General features: G+C 45.2%; 1 protein-coding gene across 3 annotated transcripts in view; it reads right to left on the minus strand.

Moving 5' to 3' along the window:
• Window positions 1-16,893, minus strand: part of Mxi1 (MAX interactor 1, dimerization protein) — a 71,104-nt gene that overhangs the window by 41,907 nt on the left and 12,304 nt on the right. Inside the window, exons 1-2 of one of the 3 annotated variants that reach the window (XM_052761658.1) lie at window positions 9,082-9,317; window positions 7,500-7,632 (exon numbers count right to left, since the gene is read on the minus strand). In XM_052761658.1, the coding sequence (XP_052617618.1) occupies window positions 7,500-7,632; window positions 9,082-9,154 (206 nt within the window). In that variant the 5' untranslated portion in view covers window positions 9,155-9,317. Of the gene's footprint in view, window positions 1-7,499; window positions 7,633-8,825; window positions 8,951-9,081; window positions 9,318-16,893 lie in introns of those variants that run through there. The other 2 variants (XM_052761659.1, XM_052761657.1) reach the window with 2 other exon arrangements.

A 16,893-nucleotide genomic window follows, 5' to 3' on the forward strand; every position in this document is an offset into this window, starting at 1 on the left:
GTTGGTCACTTCCATAACATTTATGCCACTACTATACAGGTGGGCATATCATATTAGGCCAGCCATTATTGTAGCTCACAAGATTCACATCAGGGTAAGACTGCTGGTAACTTTTTTCCTCTGGTAGCATTTGCTGAAACTTGTAGCTTTATGAAAGCTAGCCAGTAGAGAAGAAGCTTTTAGGTCAGTTACCTGCTTGATTTCTCCATGTCCTATGTCTCAAGTTTGTGGTGTCTTCAGCAATAAGGTCTAACCATCAAGTTTTGAAGGGGCCAGGTGGTGGTGGCACACGCCTTTAATCCCAGCACTTGTGAAGCAGAGCCAGGCGGATCTCTGTGAGTTCAAGGCCAGCCTGGTCTACAGAGCGAGATCCAGGAAAGGCGCAAAGCTACACAGAGAAACCCTGTCTCGAAAAACAAAACAAAAAAACAACAAAAAAAAAGTTTTGAAGGGTAACCAAGAGCAATGGTAACAGCTTGTAATGCTGGGAATCTAGGGACCTCACTGACCAACAACTCAAGAAGAAATCACCTGCTGTGGTATGTCTTTCTATACGCTGTGAATATGTGTTGCTCTGATTGGTTGATAAATAAAGCTGCATTGGCGTATGGCAGGGCAGGATGGAGCCAGGTGGAAGAATCCAAGTAGAGATACAGAGATAAGGGTGGGGTGAAGGAGACTACACGCCACCACTCAAGGAACAGCAAGATGCCAGCAGATTTGTAATGCCATGGCCACGTGGCAACTTACAGGTTAGTAGAAATAAGTTAAGTTATAAGAACTAGCTAGTAAGAAGCTTGAGCCATAGGCTATCCAGTTCATAATTAATATAAGCCTCTGTGTGTTTACTTGGGTCTGAGCAGCTGCGAGACCAGGTGGGACACAGGAAAACTTCTGACTACAGCCACCTAAACCCAGTACTGGGCTTTTTATTTGACACTGTACAATATCTAGGGGAGGTACTCTTCCTCCATTATTAACACTAATCACTCCCTGTGCCATAGCTAAGGCTTAAGGAAATCATTTACAGCATCTCTTGGCCACATGTATTTAAAGCAGAGAACTGTATCTGATAAAACCTAGAGTTACCTTTTTAAGATGTGATCTTCCATGTCATATGTTTTAAGTTTTGGACAAAAAAAGAAACATCTCTTTAAACAGGGAGAAGCAGTTGTCTACTGACCTATAAGAAAACTTTCAAGTCTTCAAAACCTAAGAGCAAACTTAGGCTTCAGTGAAGCACTGAATGGGAATCCTGACACATAATTCTTGAGCATTTTTCATTTAACTCTGTTTTGGTGGAAAACAGTATCACAAAACTTGTGTCAAAGGATCTGTCTGTTACTCAGCATGCAGAAAGTGCTGAAGAAGACTGGTAACATCACTAAGAATTTAACTATTAATAATCTGCATTTTTGTCATAAAACTTTATGAGTTTTCTACAGCACAAAGACCTGGAAGCTATTTTAATATGAAAAATCTAAAAACTAGAAAAGAAATTTCATAAAAATAAGCCTCCATGCAATTCTCCAAACATCAGGAACATTCTTAAAGATAAAACACTCAAGTTACTACCACCGAGAAAAACCCTCTATAACTACTCTCTAAAAGTAAGTGCTGCCCCACATGGTGGCTCGCAAGTGTTTTTAACTCCAGTTCCAGGGCATCCAACATCCTCATCTGGCCTTCACAGACACTGCACACATGTATATACACACAGATACACATGTAGGCAAAACACCTGCATTAAAAAAATACACATTAAAAAAATCTCTTTTTAAAAGAGATCTGGGCATAATGCCATACACCGTTAGACCCAGAACTCAGGAGGCAGAGGCAGGTGGATCTCTGTGATGTGGAGGCCAATGTGGTCTACAGAGTTTCAGGTTAGCTAGGGCTACTTAATGAGACCCTATCTCCAAAAAACAAAAACAAAAAAATCATCCTACTCTCCCCTCAAAAACTACAAACTCCTGAAGACAATCAGAAGGGAGATAAAGCTGAAAAATACAATCATTCCTTCTAAATTAAGATGAACAAAAAAATGTCTTTGTGTTTAAAGAATGTTAAACCAAACCCTGTAAGTACAGGAAAATCTAACAGGTCTTTTAAAAATTTCCTTTATTTTAGCAGTTGCAGCTGGACTACTACTGGTGTTTTGGCATTCTTGAATAGCCACATGATAATAAGGAGATCATACATCAGCTTCAAGTTCAAGCGGGAACTGGCTAATGACTTCTTTCCAGCTCACCCTAAGACAGTGACAACGTAACCACCATGCGTGTGTCACAGGTTCACACCAACGTCTCTGCCAATACTGACAGTTCTTCTCATAGCATTTTCCATGACTTACGATGACAATGAGTGCTCTTTAAAATCAAATGTGACACTCTGTAGTCTACAATAACACACTTGTTCAGAAGAACAATACACTTGTTTCAAATGTGAAGACTTTTAATCCTCACATACTACATACTGTTTACCTTTCTATTTATTTATTTAACCTGGCATGATCAGACTCTGGACAACCTGGGAATTGAACCCGGTCCCTCTGGAACATCAGTCAGTGCTCTTAACTGCTGAGCCATCTCTCTCTCTCCACAGTTTACCTTTCTAAACGTATTATCCTTAACATTTCTGACAACACAATCATAAAAGAATTTGCCAAAGCAGGAGTTGCATTTTCTTACATTGTTTTTTCTTCCAGTCTAATATGGCACAAAAAATACTCAATTTTCTTACAAGCTGTCTACCTGGAGTTTGACTATCTTCCATAGTTTGAGTAATACCTACTATGTGTTGACAGACAGTAGAGATAAATGCTACAGCAAGTCAGGCAAACAGTGAATACCTATAATCTCAGCAGTATGTGGGAGGTGCAGGCAGGAATATCAGAAATCTGAGGCCATCTTGGGTTACATGACACCCTATTTCACTTGTCCTTATGGAATGTTTTAGCCCAACAAATGGGCCACAAATATTAGAAACAATTAGATGATAGTATTTCTACAAGTATAATGGGTATTATAAAAGAAAAGCAGGAGTGTCATAGGATATATAAAGATCTGATCTACTGCCCAGCATGCTGGCCCACACCTGTAATCTCAGCACTTGAAAGACAGAGGCAGGGGAATCAGGAGTTCAAGGACAGCCTTGGCCTCAAAGCAAGTTGGATGCCCACTCACACAACATGAAACCCTGTCTCAAAGAGACCTGATCTGCTAGAGCAGATGAAGAATGGCTTCCTGGAGGAAGTCATGAGTACACTGAAGGAAGACTGATAACAGACAGAGATAATCTGGCAAGGAGGGAAGAAAATGACCGCCAACAGGGAAGAGAGCACATACAAAGCCCAGAAGTAGAAGGAAACACAGTGTGTTAAAGGCACTGAAAGACAGCCAGCCAACGTAACTCATGAGGATCGTGCCGCAAGTACACCGGGGAGGCAGCTACCACACTTCTTCAGTTGAGATGATGGTCGAGACTAGGAGGGTTCTAGTGAAGTCAAGAGAAAAGGAGATGTATTTGAGAAATACTTAAACATAAACCAGTGTGACACTAAAGCCACGGCTCACTTAGCAGAGTTTTAAAGATGATAAATCTTGAGATTTTTCTCAGTTGTAAGACAAAACAGCAATGCTGAGATTCTGAGCTTTGTTGCTCCCAAGGAGACAGACTTCTACTGCAACAAGTTTCACTAATGGCAGTAAGTAACATCTTAGCAAGTTCAATTTTAGAACATGTGCCAAAAAGGTATGACCAAGATTACAGTAAAATCAAGCATGTATTTAAAAAATAATTATATATTATAGGTACTCCCTCCCAACTGCCAGATAAAATTACTAACATTTGCAAGGTACAGATGTATAATACCACCTTATATCATTCATTTTCTTTCCTTTGTACTTCTGTAAAAGTATGGTTTCAAGACTTAGGGGGAAGAGGAATTTATGCTATGAGTCAAATAACTCCAAACATAAATTCACAGGACAACATTTTGTATCAGGAATATCACAGTACACCTAAGAACATTAGGGGGAAAGGCAGCCACTGTATCTCTAAGATGCTACAATATCAAAGCAATATTGCCTCATGACATATGGTAACACTGGTAACACAGGACATCAGTGCTGGGCTGGGGGCGCAGCTCAGTGGCAGGGCACTCGGCTAGCTTTGCAAAGTGATGGGGTCAATCCCCAGTACCAAACACAGAGAAAAAAAGAAAAGGTAAACAATGTTTAAGAAGTTGTCTAAAAAGGAACAACTTCTACACAGATAACTGGCAGGAAATAGTATCATACATGCTCTGTTCTCTCATTTGAGGAGATAAACTGAAATTTCTACACATCATCTTTCTGTTCCATATAACCAGTATCAATAAAAATCTATTTGATTTAATGGTAGGCTTGAAGATGACAGGAAGATTATAGTGCCCCTGACAAACAGACTGTGTCGAAAATACCTGGTATTAGAAATTTATATTTAGCTCCCCTACTTCCATGGAGCAGAAATTTTATATAAATGGCTACGAAGGAATAATTTCTAGTGTTTGCGTTAATAAACTAGTTCTCCACCATAGGTCACCTAACATACATAGGCCTGGGCCTACCTTAAGATCATATATTATAAATATATAAATATATAAATCAATTTCTTTTTCTTGTTTGCTTGGTATTTAAGTTCCCACAAAAAAACCTTTCTTGCAGGGCAGTGGTGGTGCACACCTTTAATCCCAGCACTCAGGAGGCAGATCTCTGTGAGTCTGAGGACAGTCTGGTCTACAGAGCTAGTTCCAGGACAGCCAGGGCTACACAGAGAAATCATATCTTGAAAAACAAGAACAGGCCGGGCGGTGGTGGCGCACGCCTTTAATCCCAGCACTCGGGAGGCAGAGCCAGGCGGATCTCTGCGAGTTCAAGGCCAGCCTGGGCTACAGAGTGAGTTCCAGGAAAGGCGCAAAGCTACACAGAGAAACCCTGTCTCGAAAAACCTAAAAAAAAAAAAAAAAAAAAAAAAAAGAACAGAAACAGAAAACCTTCTCAGTCTTAAATGGTCCAGGGTACATATATTTTTCTTGGATATTATCAGAACCCTAAAATGCTTACAGTTTTACAATGTATCTGACATGTCATGCTAAGACACAATAATTAACATTGTAGCTTCATATAATATACAAGAATCCTAATTAACAGTAGCATGAATGAAAATCTCAGTCAAACCCCAAGTTAGCCAGTGTTAAGTGTAAAAAAAGAATAAGGGGCTGGGCAGTGGTAGCACATGCCTTTAATCCCAGCACTGGAGAGGCATAGGCAGGTAGATCTCTGTGAGTTCAAGGCCAGCCTGGGCTACAAAGTTCCAGGAAAGGCACCAAAACACAGAGAAACCCTGTCTCAAAAAACCTAAATAAATAAATAAATAAATAAATAAATAAATAACACAGACAAAAACTTTCAAAATGATGAATTATAATGAGCAAAATCTAGAAATGCATGTCTTATGAATGTCTCTACTGTCTACGAGTGGTTTTAGTAAAAATGCCATATGTGCAATGATGAAGTGATACACATAATTACCTACAGTAACCAGGTCCTGAAACTGGCAATCAGCACTCAGGGGGAGGAACCTGGTGAGTATCTAATACACCTTATTTTACACTTGAAAACAGTAAGGGATGGAAGAAAAGTGCAATGATATCATAGATCTCATTTCTAGAAGACAGGGATCCAAACACTTATAATATGACAGAACCAAGGCCCAGTTTCCTATATGGCACTCTTTTCCATAAATGTAAAAAAAAAAAAAAAATCTTACATTTTGTTTAAATCTTGTGGTGATCTGAATGTTTGGCCCCAGTTGGTGGAACTGTTTGGGAAGGATTAAGAGGTGTGGCTTTACTGGAGGAGTGTGTCACCGGGGGCAGGCTTGAAGGCTTCAAAAGCCCACACCATCCCAGTTAGGCACTCTGTCTGTCTTTCTGTTTGTCCCTCTATGTCTCTCTCTCTGCCTTGTGCTTATGGATTAGATGTAAGTTCTCAGCTACTGTTCCAGCACCAGGCCTGCTTGCCTGCTGCCATGCTCCCCACCATGACGGTCATAGACTCACTCTGAAAGAGTAAAGAAACCCCTAATAAACTCTTTTGTAAGTTGCCTTGGCTGTGGCGCTTGTCACAGGAATAGAAAAGTAACTATGCAAATCTATATATGGATTAAAAGATAAATTCCTGAATACATCTTAATTTTTAACAGTATAACCAGAAAAATTACAAAGACAAGCAAGTATGTGTTCTAAATGTACACCATTATATACTTAAATGTACATACACACACACACACACACACACACACCCATACCACAAGAGATCATCTAGACTCACAAATACAGCATCTTAAACATAAGGCTATTTTTATCATTTAAAAATTAATTTTAAAAAAGATCAGTCTTGAGAAAACACATAGTTCTACAGGTGTGACTAAAGGGGGGAAAATAAATCCAGTTTTGTCTCAAGGATGTTGAAATGCAGAATAGAAAGATTCAACCTCATGGCTTGCAACCATTATCTACAGAAACCCAGAAACCTAGGGTTTTCTGCATTTAGAGCTTAGATGCTACTCTGTCAACCTCCTCAACCCAAGCCACCTTGCTGGAGCTCCCCACAGCCTGCAGGGATCTGTAGTTACCCAATCCTGGCCAAACAAATTAATCTTTTTATTCTCTAGACAATGTTTACAGGATGAGAAATAAAGGTTTCATTTAACTTCCTCTTATCAATGGAAAAACACCCTTCTCTTAAGAAAGGTTTCTTGAAAACTGCCTATCGACATAAATCCTTGGGATATGCTGGCTTTCTGGAACCAAAATACTGAAGTGTCAGCCAGACGCTAACCAAAAGGGGAAGTCAATTACGCCTCGGCACCTCTAGACAAACATGTTTTGGGAAAAAAAATCCGTCCTAGAGGGCAGGAATCTTCCTTATGTTTGCTTTTAAACCTCCTTACCAACCAGTTTCCATTAAATAAGATGCAAATGTTACACCGAATGGTCCTTCCCCTCCTCCCCCTTAACAAATGGACTAGGTCCATTAACATATCTAAATATTTTCATTTCTTTAACAAAGCCTTGATTCTCTTTTATATCTCACCAGGGCTATTTCTAGTTTTTAAAAATTCTTCTTGGACTATCATAAACTTGGAAAGAAAAATGAAAGCTGGTCCAAGATTACTCTTAGCATGTGGCTACAAGCATGGACACAGCCTACCAAGTCTCAATTTCCTATCCTGTAGGTTGAAGATGGGGGGATACCGTAACAATACCAGCAAGAACATTTTAATTGCTTTTTTAAGATTCTACTCCTTTCCCCCCCCTCCCCACAAAGCCAGGGTATGGTTTCTGCATTTCATTTTTAAAGAGGAAATCCCAGGGTGGCGGTGCTCTGGAGTTGGTACCAGCCCTGGGGTCTGTGCTCCTTCCCTCCCCTTCCCTCAGCTCCCCAAATCGCTACCTGTTGGCAGTGCTGGTGGTGCTGCTCCCACTGCTGTGTTTCTGTGCCCGGCTCAACCTCCGTGGGGGCTTTGAATGCTGTAGCCGGGGGCTCGGCATGGAGGGGAACGATGAGGCGTAGCCATGTTCACACTCTAAAAACAGCACGAAGGGGGGGAAAAAAGGTATAAGAAGAATATAGACAGCCAAATCCATGGATCTACAAATCTAAGGTCCTGTAATAACACATTTTTTGAAAGTAGAAAACATAAAATGTTTCTACTCTTTATGATTAGGAGATAAAATCCCAGTGTACAGCCAATGTTGGTACATCCCTTTAATCCCAGGAGGCTGAGACAAGAAGATCCTGAGTCCAAGGCCAGCCTGGGTTATACGACAAGATCCTACCCTAAGGAACAAATTCCATTCGTTGCCTGAACATCAATCTGGTGGTATACACAGACCCAACCCACTGCCAAGAGAGTATATCGATGCCTCTTCTAAACCAAATTCCGCCCTCCTCTTCAAAACATTTTATTCCAAGAATTTCTTTAAAAAGAAAATATTTTTTATGTGTATTTACGTGTGCAGGAGTCTATCTATGTACCTGAACCATATGTATGCATGTTTTCTGGGAAGCCCGAAGAAACGATGGCTCTCCTGGAACTGAAGCTACAGGCCACTGAGAGCTGCCCAACCTGGGTGCTAGGAACCAAATGTGGGTCCCCATTAGAGCAGCAAGGACTCTAAGCGGCTGAGCCATCTCTCCAGCACCAAGGATTCTTTTTAAAAATCCTAATTTCTAACACCGGTTACCCATGCACCCCTAAAGATTTCACTTGCCTTATAAAAAACAAAAACAACAAACAAACAAACAAACCCTTCGTTTGACGGGGCTCTGCATTTTTGTGTGCCTCAACTCTTTTGATCACAAAGTCTTAGGAAGGACCTCTCTCTCCTGACAACAGCATTCCTGCTCTTCACACCCCAATACCCCAGTCACTCCATTTCTCCTTCGGTCTCCGCCTCTAATGCAATCCCATCTCACAGCACGTCGAACGCTGCGTCCCTCCCGCAGCTCTCCTGGGGGACATTTTCTGCCCAGGGCTCTCGCAGGCCCCGCCTCCTGCACCCACACCTCCCCAGCTCCCTACCCACTCATCTCAAGTTGCCAGAGCTCTCGTCCAGCGCCCTCCGACCTCTCCTCGGGTCTGCCCCTTGCAGTCCGGAGTCGCAGGTCCTCCCTAGAGCCCCCTGTCCTCTGCCCAAGCTCCCGCTCACACCGCATGCACGCTTGCATGCACGCAAGCACACCTGCCGGCCCTCGCTCGCCGTCTTGGGAACTCACCTGCACTCCTGAGCAAAGCTCCTTCCCGGCGCGCCCACCTCTCCGCCCGCGCGCGCACCTCTTCTCTCTCTCGCGTGCGCGCGCGCACCACACAGACACGCACACTTGTTCCCACACGCGCGTGCCCCTCTTGCCGCGCGCGGGGCGCGTACCTCCCCTCACCGGTGCACGCACTTCCACACACGCGCGCACCTCCCCTCACTAGCCGCGCAGCACTCCCGCGCGGGGCCCGAGGCGGCTGTCGCCCAGCCGTTACCTCGCTCCCTGCGCTCCAAAAACTCGGCGGCCTCCAGCAGGCGCTGCACGTTGATCATCCGCACCCGCTCCATGGGCTCCGCGCTCCCGCCCCCGGCCGATAGGAGGCGCCACAAACGGCTACAGTCCCACGACGCCCCGGGACATGAGCGGCGGGCGGGCGGGCCAGCTCGGCCCCGGCTCGGCGCGCTCTCCGCCGCCCTAGCCGTGCCCGCCGCGCCCGCCGCGCAGCCTGCAGCCCGCGCGCGGTTTGTTTACTTCTCCGCGCGAGCACGGGGGAGGGACCCGAGCAGCGGTGAGGACCGCCCCTTCCGATGCCTCCTGGGAAATGTAGTCCAGTCCCCACTCGCCGCCACGGCACTTCGGGAGTCTAGGGACGGGGCCGCCTCAGTGCGCTTGCGCCTGGGGAAACTCCGCGATGGCCTCTGGGAGTTGTAGTCTCTCTTTGGCTTTCGTTTTCTCGTTCAAGGATGGAAAGACTAAGAACTTACATGACTTTGCTTCTGAGGAGAATGAGTTGGTTGAGTTTTGGGTCTGCTCCTAAGGAGACTCATTTCTTAGCTGATGCTCAGGGCCTAGAGCATTCATTCTTGAACTGAATCTGTCCTCTATCTACTGCTTTCTTGTGGAACTCTAATACCTCGGTTTCCTCACCCACTAACAGGAAAGTAGCATATCTGCAAAGGATGCGTCACAGATACACTTGAGAACCAAAAATCGCTGTTCAGAAACTGGAGATCATTTAATGAGAGCCAGAGAGGACGTCCATGCGGTCCTCCCTCTCAACGGCGATACTGACAAAAGGTTTTCTAACCTCTTCTTTTTGGACTGTTATTCTTCCTCGGTATCTCATTAGTGTTTTTAGACAGAAAACCTGTTCTGATGCTGCAAGGAAAGAACATAAAGATATGATATTGGAATCATACTAATCTCAGTTCGAATTGGAGCTCTGGCTGTGTGGACTCTTGAAGCTCCTTTTCCTCTTACATAAAATGGGTTTAATTCTTCCATTTATGCATGGTGTTGAGGTCAAAAGCGTGCCAGGCACTGAACCAGACTTTATGTTTATGGTACTGAAAGAAACAGACATGGAGTTTGTTCCCAGGAAACATACACATCTAGTAAGCTTCGTTGTGAAGTCTAAATGAAATAATTCTATCAGTGGGTACATTCTAAGCACTCAGTAAACGGAAACTATGATGGTTGCTCCTCCCGTGTTCTTCTCTTGAAAGGTAACTGACAACAGGGACTTTAAAAAACAGGGAGAGCCAGGAGGTAGTGGTGCACGACTTTAATCCCAGCACTCAGGAGGCCATCCTGGTCTACAGAGCTAGTTCCAGGACAGCCAGGGCTACACAGAGAAACCCTGTCTCAAAAAAACCAAAAGGAAAGAACAAAAAGCAGGAAGCACACTGAAAACCAGCCACTCTCTGTTCTCAACCACCACCCTCTTTTCCAAGTCCCTCGTCTAAGGGATGTCTCGACCTTGGCACTATTGACACTTTGATGGTTCCTCCTGGGAGCTGGGGTCTGTTCTGTGCATTGCTGGATGCTCAGCAGCATCCCTAGCCTCTACCCACTAGATGCCAGTAGCACACCACCACCCCTTGGGCATGACAACCCAAAATGCCTCCAGATATTGCCACATGTCCCATGAGACACAAACCACACCAGCTGAGAACTCTGGAGAAAGCAAGCTAGATGACTGGGGTGCTGCATGCTCTAGGAGCGAGAGGGAGCCGTGGAAACCAGCCACGGCCTGTCTCTGGTCATGTTCACCTGCTCCTCCTGGTGAGGAGACAGTGTCCCCTTCCGTGTGGCCATGTTATGGCTACTGCAAAAAAATACATCTTGGGATGGATCACTTACCCTCTCAAAAGTGTTATGGGTTTGTGCTGTATTTTAATGCTCTCTCTCGTCTCTTTGTTGTCTCTCTCTCTCTCTCTCTCTCTCTTTTATTCCTCCTCCTTCTTTATGAGCAGTGTCTCCAGTGAGGTCACAGGCCCTTTTAAATATTACACTTGGCACAACATTTAAGAAATAGATGTTCATCAAATTCAGGGAGACCCAAAAGGAGAAGTGTTCACAAGCCACAGTGGGGCAAGGGGACTTTTCTAGACTTTAAAGAAGGGACTGTGTTTTTTCAGCTGTTGGATAGGTCATAAGGTTTTCCCATTGCGTACTGGTAGCCCTTCATTCCCAGCCAAGGACATTACTGGATAGAGGTAGGAAGAAATTGTGTGTGTGTGTGTGTGTGTGTGTGTGTGTGTGTGTGTGTGTGTGTGTGTGTGTGTTTCACTCTGCCAGGTGAGGTGGCTCACACTTTGAATCCCAGCACTCAGGAGGTAGAGGCAGGCCTGGTCTCCAGAGTGAGTTCCAGGACAGCTGGAATTACATAGAGAGAACCTGTCTCAAAAGAAAACAAAACAAACAAACAAACAAAAAAAACCCCATTTACTCAGAACACCTGTTAGTTGGAAATAAAAAACATGTAAGGTTAAAGGCCAGGTGTGGCGGTACAATCCTTTAACTCCAGCCTCTTGGGAGGCAGAGGCAGATGGATTTCTGTGAGTTCAAGACTAGCCCGGCCTACACAGTAAGTTAGTGAGTTCCAGGTCAGCCAAGGTTATACTGTGAGACCCTGTCTGATCGAGGGGGCAGAGAAAAGACAGATGAGTTTAAAAGTTCACTTTTACCACTTGCAGAACCCCTTAAAATGTTCAACTCCAGGGGCGGGTGGTAGTGCTTGCCTTTAATCCCAGCACTCAGGAGGCAGAGCCAAGCAGATCTCTGTGAGTTCGAGGCCAGCCTGGGCTACAGAGTGAGTTCCAGGAAAACCTCCAAAGCTACACAGAGAAACTCTGTCTCAAAAAAAAAAAGTTCAACTCCAAATTCCAAGGACTCTGGGAATTTAAGTCACTTTTATAGCAAGTGACAGTTTACTGTACCCAATGGCAGGTACGCCTGTGTAGCGGCTGACGAAGAGGTGAAAAGTCACACAAAAGTCACCAAAGGCCACCTGCACATGTGGAGAAGCACTGTCAATGGTGACAGTGGCTGACACATGGACAGAAACCTCCATCCTTTGCATGTGCAATTAAAGAGGCTGCTATCCACATGCATGCACGCACGCACGCACGCACACGCGTCCTCTGCGCTCTGTGTTAGCCAGGGGGAGCCCAGAGGCAGCCATGGCTTTGCTTTTGTTCAGATGAAGCAAATTTGCACTACAAACATGGCTGGGAAACAGGAAAGCAAGGGTTACATGTCCACAGACACAAGGACTGGGATCTTTCCAGTCTCTGGGTTCACCCTATTACTAAAGAGAGTCAGTCTGTCTGTCTCTGTCTCTGTCTGTCTGTCTGTCTCTCTCTCTCTCTCTCTCTCTGTGTGTGTGTGTGTGTGTGTGTGTGTGTGTGTGTGTGTGTGTGTGTGTATGTGTGTGTCTTCCTCTCCCTCACCATTTGAAAATAGCAAAAATCGCCCAGCTCTACCACAATCGAAGGTGGATGGGGACAGTCTGCCTCTGAAGAAGCAGTCCAAGCTCTCACTTTTAGGGTCCTTCCTGCCCCTCCACTCCCCGAGTACAGTTTAGTAGATGCCAATTCCCAAGTGATATATTGCAAACTCATACATGGAGGCTGATTAGCATACAGTCTCCGCAGACAGGTGAGATGGAGAAAGGAGGAAAAGTCTGTGGAGTTCAGTTACAAGTCCACAGACATTGTTGTTGAGGACACTGGGGTTGTTCGGGTTCCGAATCTGCAAAGTGCTTGCCTTGTAGGCACAGTTTTCAGCAATTATCTGTAATGATTTCAGAGAACCAGGGTTTGGACAGGGGAGCATGAATTCCGAGGTCCTAGAGATCAACTGCACTAACAGTTACCCATTTTTCCACACACAAACACACCCACTCCCATATGAAGGCGGCAGCCTCCTCTTCCTCCAGGGTCCACAAACGTGAAGAACTACAGAAAGCATTGGCTCTGCCCAGTGAGTCAGCCTTGTCTAACTTGGAGCATAAGCGCTCAAGTCAGCGGCAGCTCAGAGCAGCGGGGCTGTGTGCAGCCGAGATAAATTTGGGTCTAAAGGGATGACGTAATGCTAAACCCGAGAGGTGGCTGCCGTCTCCCAGGGCTCCAGTCGCCAGGGCTGCCGGCTGACTTCCCAACCACATGGAAACGCACCAAGCGACCCAGGTGCCCAGGCTGGGGAGAAAGGGAGAGGGCGGGGAGGGGGTAGTGGCAGAGGAGGCGGTGGTTAATCCCAGAGCGCTGAATCTGGAAGTTTGTTGTTTTTAACTCCAGTTTTTCTGGTGAGATCAGACCACTGGCAAAGGCTCAGACAGCTGCACTTGACTTCCATCCTGACCCATCTCTTGCTTTAGAAAAGGGTTTTTTACATTTTATTAAATAGCCCTTATTACGGCTGCCTATTTCAGTGATTTTAACGGTGTACTAATCTCTCAACTGTTCCTTCTTTTTTTTTTTCTTTTTTCTTTGCATGAACTTGGATCCAAGAAGAAGTCTGCATTGCAGGATTCTGTTAATGTGCACTTCTAAGTAGTTTGCTTACCCCTGAGAACACACCTCAAACCGAACCCTGGTGGTGGTGGGGGCACCATGGTGGGTGGTGGTAAGGAATTCAAAAAGGATTTGGTAGACTGATGCCAAGTGAATGTTCCTCCAAAATGTTTCATAGTTTGTGCCCTGCAAGTCTATCACTAAACTGGCTTCTCAGCCCAAGAGTCCATTTTTTCAGTTCAGAACATCCAGGCTCAGAGAAGTACGCCAACATGCCAACCAAACACCACACAGCTGACATACCATGAGAGAGAGCTGAAACCTAGGCCTTAAGCTGTATGCTCCCTTCTCATCGCTAGAATTTTCTTTCCTGATTGACTCAAGTTTCAAAGGAAAAGGAACACACACACACTCTGAAGTGGAGTAAGTTTTCAGATCTTTTAGATCCTAGGGGCCCCAACCTCAGCCCTTTAAATGTCACGATTAAGTAACATTCTTAAAGGGTCTGAAGGACTCCCAGATCACTTTTCCTCAGACCCACTCAGGGTCCCACTATAACGATACAGTTCCTACCCCGGGGCCCTGATTATGACGCAGCCGCCTTCCTTAGGAATGCCCCAAGCCCTTTGCTCAAGATCTCACCTTCGCTGCCAATGTCATGTGATCTCCTGTCATTTGTCTTTGTAGTCATTCATGCTGGTAGATCTCGCCATGTCAGCGATGCCCCAGCACATGACCTGGTCAACCAGGGGATGCTATTTTTTCGGAGCCTTGCTCAAACCTATCATTTATGTTTTATTTAGAATGTTTTGCCTATATTCAAGAACAGGAATAAACTAGAAAAGGCTGGGGTGTGGCTCAGTGACAAGAGCTTGCCCAGTCCTCTCAAGGTCCTGGATTCAATCCCTAACATCACAAAAATAAGTAAATAAATAAATTGTAATTCTTGTTTTAAGATAGGGTAGCCCAGGCTAGCCTCAAACTCTTCAAGTGGCAAAGGATGACCTTGAACTCCTTGATCCTCCTGCCTCCACCTCCCCAAGTTCTGTGATTACAGGCATGTGCCACCATACCAGGATAGCTCATTTTTCAGGTTTTGCTAGTATAAAGATTCTTTTTCCCCCTGTTTTTCAAAATTAACTTCCTATTAATGTGTGTGTGTGTGTGTGTGTGTGTGTGTGTGTGTGTGTGTGTCCACACTCGTGCATATGAATGCATGCCCATTCAGAGGTCAGAGGAGGACTTTGAGTGTCCTGCCTTGTCACTCTGCTGTGTCTTCTTTAGACAAGGTCTCCTATGGAACCTGGAGCTTGCTGTTTCTCAGCCGAGCTGAATGGCCAACAAAACCAGCAGCCCTTCTGTCTTTTCCTGCAGTCACCCAGGGCTGGAGTCACAATCATGCAGACTTTTACCTGAATGTTGGGGATCACAAGGAACCCTGGTTCTAAGCTTGTGCAGCAGGCCATTACCTACTGACTAGCCCCCACCCCAAATAGAAGCAACTTGATTTTAAAGCCTTCAAAAATAATAAATAAATGAAATAAAATAATAAAAAGAGCTGAGTGTCTTGGGACACACTTTTAATACTAGAATTAATTCCAGAAGGCAGAAGCAGGCACATCTCTGTGAATTTGAAGCCAGCCTGATCTACATAGCAGTTCCAGGCCAGGAGGGGATATGTAATGAGGCCCTGACTCAAACAAGAACAAACAAACTAAACTAAAACCTAAAACTCTGCCAGAGGCCAACCCCACTGCTAAGACTGGGCCTCATGTTCTTGCCATGGCCCCAGGTCTGGCCACTCTCCTGTTCCCTTTCAGGAGCCTAGCCTGGAGTGGCCCTTCCCCCTGCCCTCTGTTGATATCACCACCCCTTTCCCAATGGCACAGACCGGTGAAGGGCCATAGTAGGCCCCAGCAGGCCCTGGGCACTAAGTCACACACATAGCCCCTTCCGCTTCAGGTCTTCAGGCTTAGCCTCAGGTGCAGCATTTACAATAAAAACACAGGCTCTTGCTCATCTGAAGATATGGATGATGTCACCTCACCCCCACTTGGAGCTCCAACCTTGATTCTAGAATGTTAGGAGTCTCAACAGAGCCTAGAACAAAATGAATCCATTTACCAACTTGCTACCACCATGTAACTGTGTCTGAGTCAGTGTTCTATTGATGTGAAGAGACACCAGGATGGCAGCAACTCTTATACAGGAAAACATTTGTTTGGGGTTGGCACAGTTTCCATTATCGTCATGACGGGATGTATGGCCATATGCAGGCAGACATGGGTGCTGGAGAGGTAGCTGAGAGTTCTACATCTGCATCCGCAGGCGGCAGGAAGAGACAGTGATACACTGGGCCTGGCTTGAGCATCTGAAACCTCAGAGCCCACCCCCAGTGACACTCCTAAGAGCCTGTGGGGCACTTCATTCAAACCATCACAAACTGTATGCACAGCGCTGCTTCTCCAGTCCGCTCTTTCAACTCTCAGCACATCCCTGAGATTCCTGTTTTACAGATGAGGCCCAGAAAGTCACACAGGCAGTGACTAGATTCAAAGCCAGATCTTCTGAACTGCTCCCCCCAACACACACACACACACAGCATATTTGGCTAGGCAGAATTGGTTAGGTCTATGGTCTCAACCTGAGGAGGCTGAGCTAGGTCTCAACTTATTCTTCCAGGTGGCCTTGGGAATGTGTCAGAATGAGATTTCCATGGTATTTAGTGGTGGGAACAAAGGATACTAAATCCTGCAGTCTTCTAGATTATTCTGCATTCCTGTGTAAACAACAGCTCTTGGCTTTTGTTTTGTTTTGTGGCTTTTTCTCGAGACAAGGAATCACCATATAGCCAAGGCTATCCTAATGGTTGCCAACTATCCCAGGCTATCCTTAAATCTAAAATCCTCCTGCCTCAGCCTCCCCAGTGCTGGGATGATGGCTATGAACTACCCATGACTGGTGCAATAGTGTTCTTGTTAACAGCTAGCTCAGAAAATTCATCATTCATTCAGCAAATAGTCCCTAGATATCCACTGTGTGCTGTGCAGGGATGAACATAACAGAGCTTGCTCCCTCTCCTCCGGGTGCCTATAGTCTCGCCACACAGACTGATGATAAGCAAGTAAAACCGCAAATCATGGTAAGTGGGCTAAGGGTTGAATGATAAAGAACCATGGTAAATGCAGATTCTAACTTAGCAGATGGGATGGAGCCTGGGAAGCTAAGACATGTGGGAGGTAAGACTGCCTGTCCTAGAGATCACTATACTCTGAACAGCAGGGATGAAA

This window comes from Peromyscus californicus, unplaced genomic scaffold, assembly GCF_007827085.1.
Source record: "Peromyscus californicus insignis strain IS unplaced genomic scaffold, ASM782708v3 Scaffold_4__1_contigs__length_199733344, whole genome shotgun sequence".
In the NCBI taxonomy this organism is placed as follows: Eukaryota; Metazoa; Chordata; class Mammalia; order Rodentia; family Cricetidae; genus Peromyscus; species Peromyscus californicus.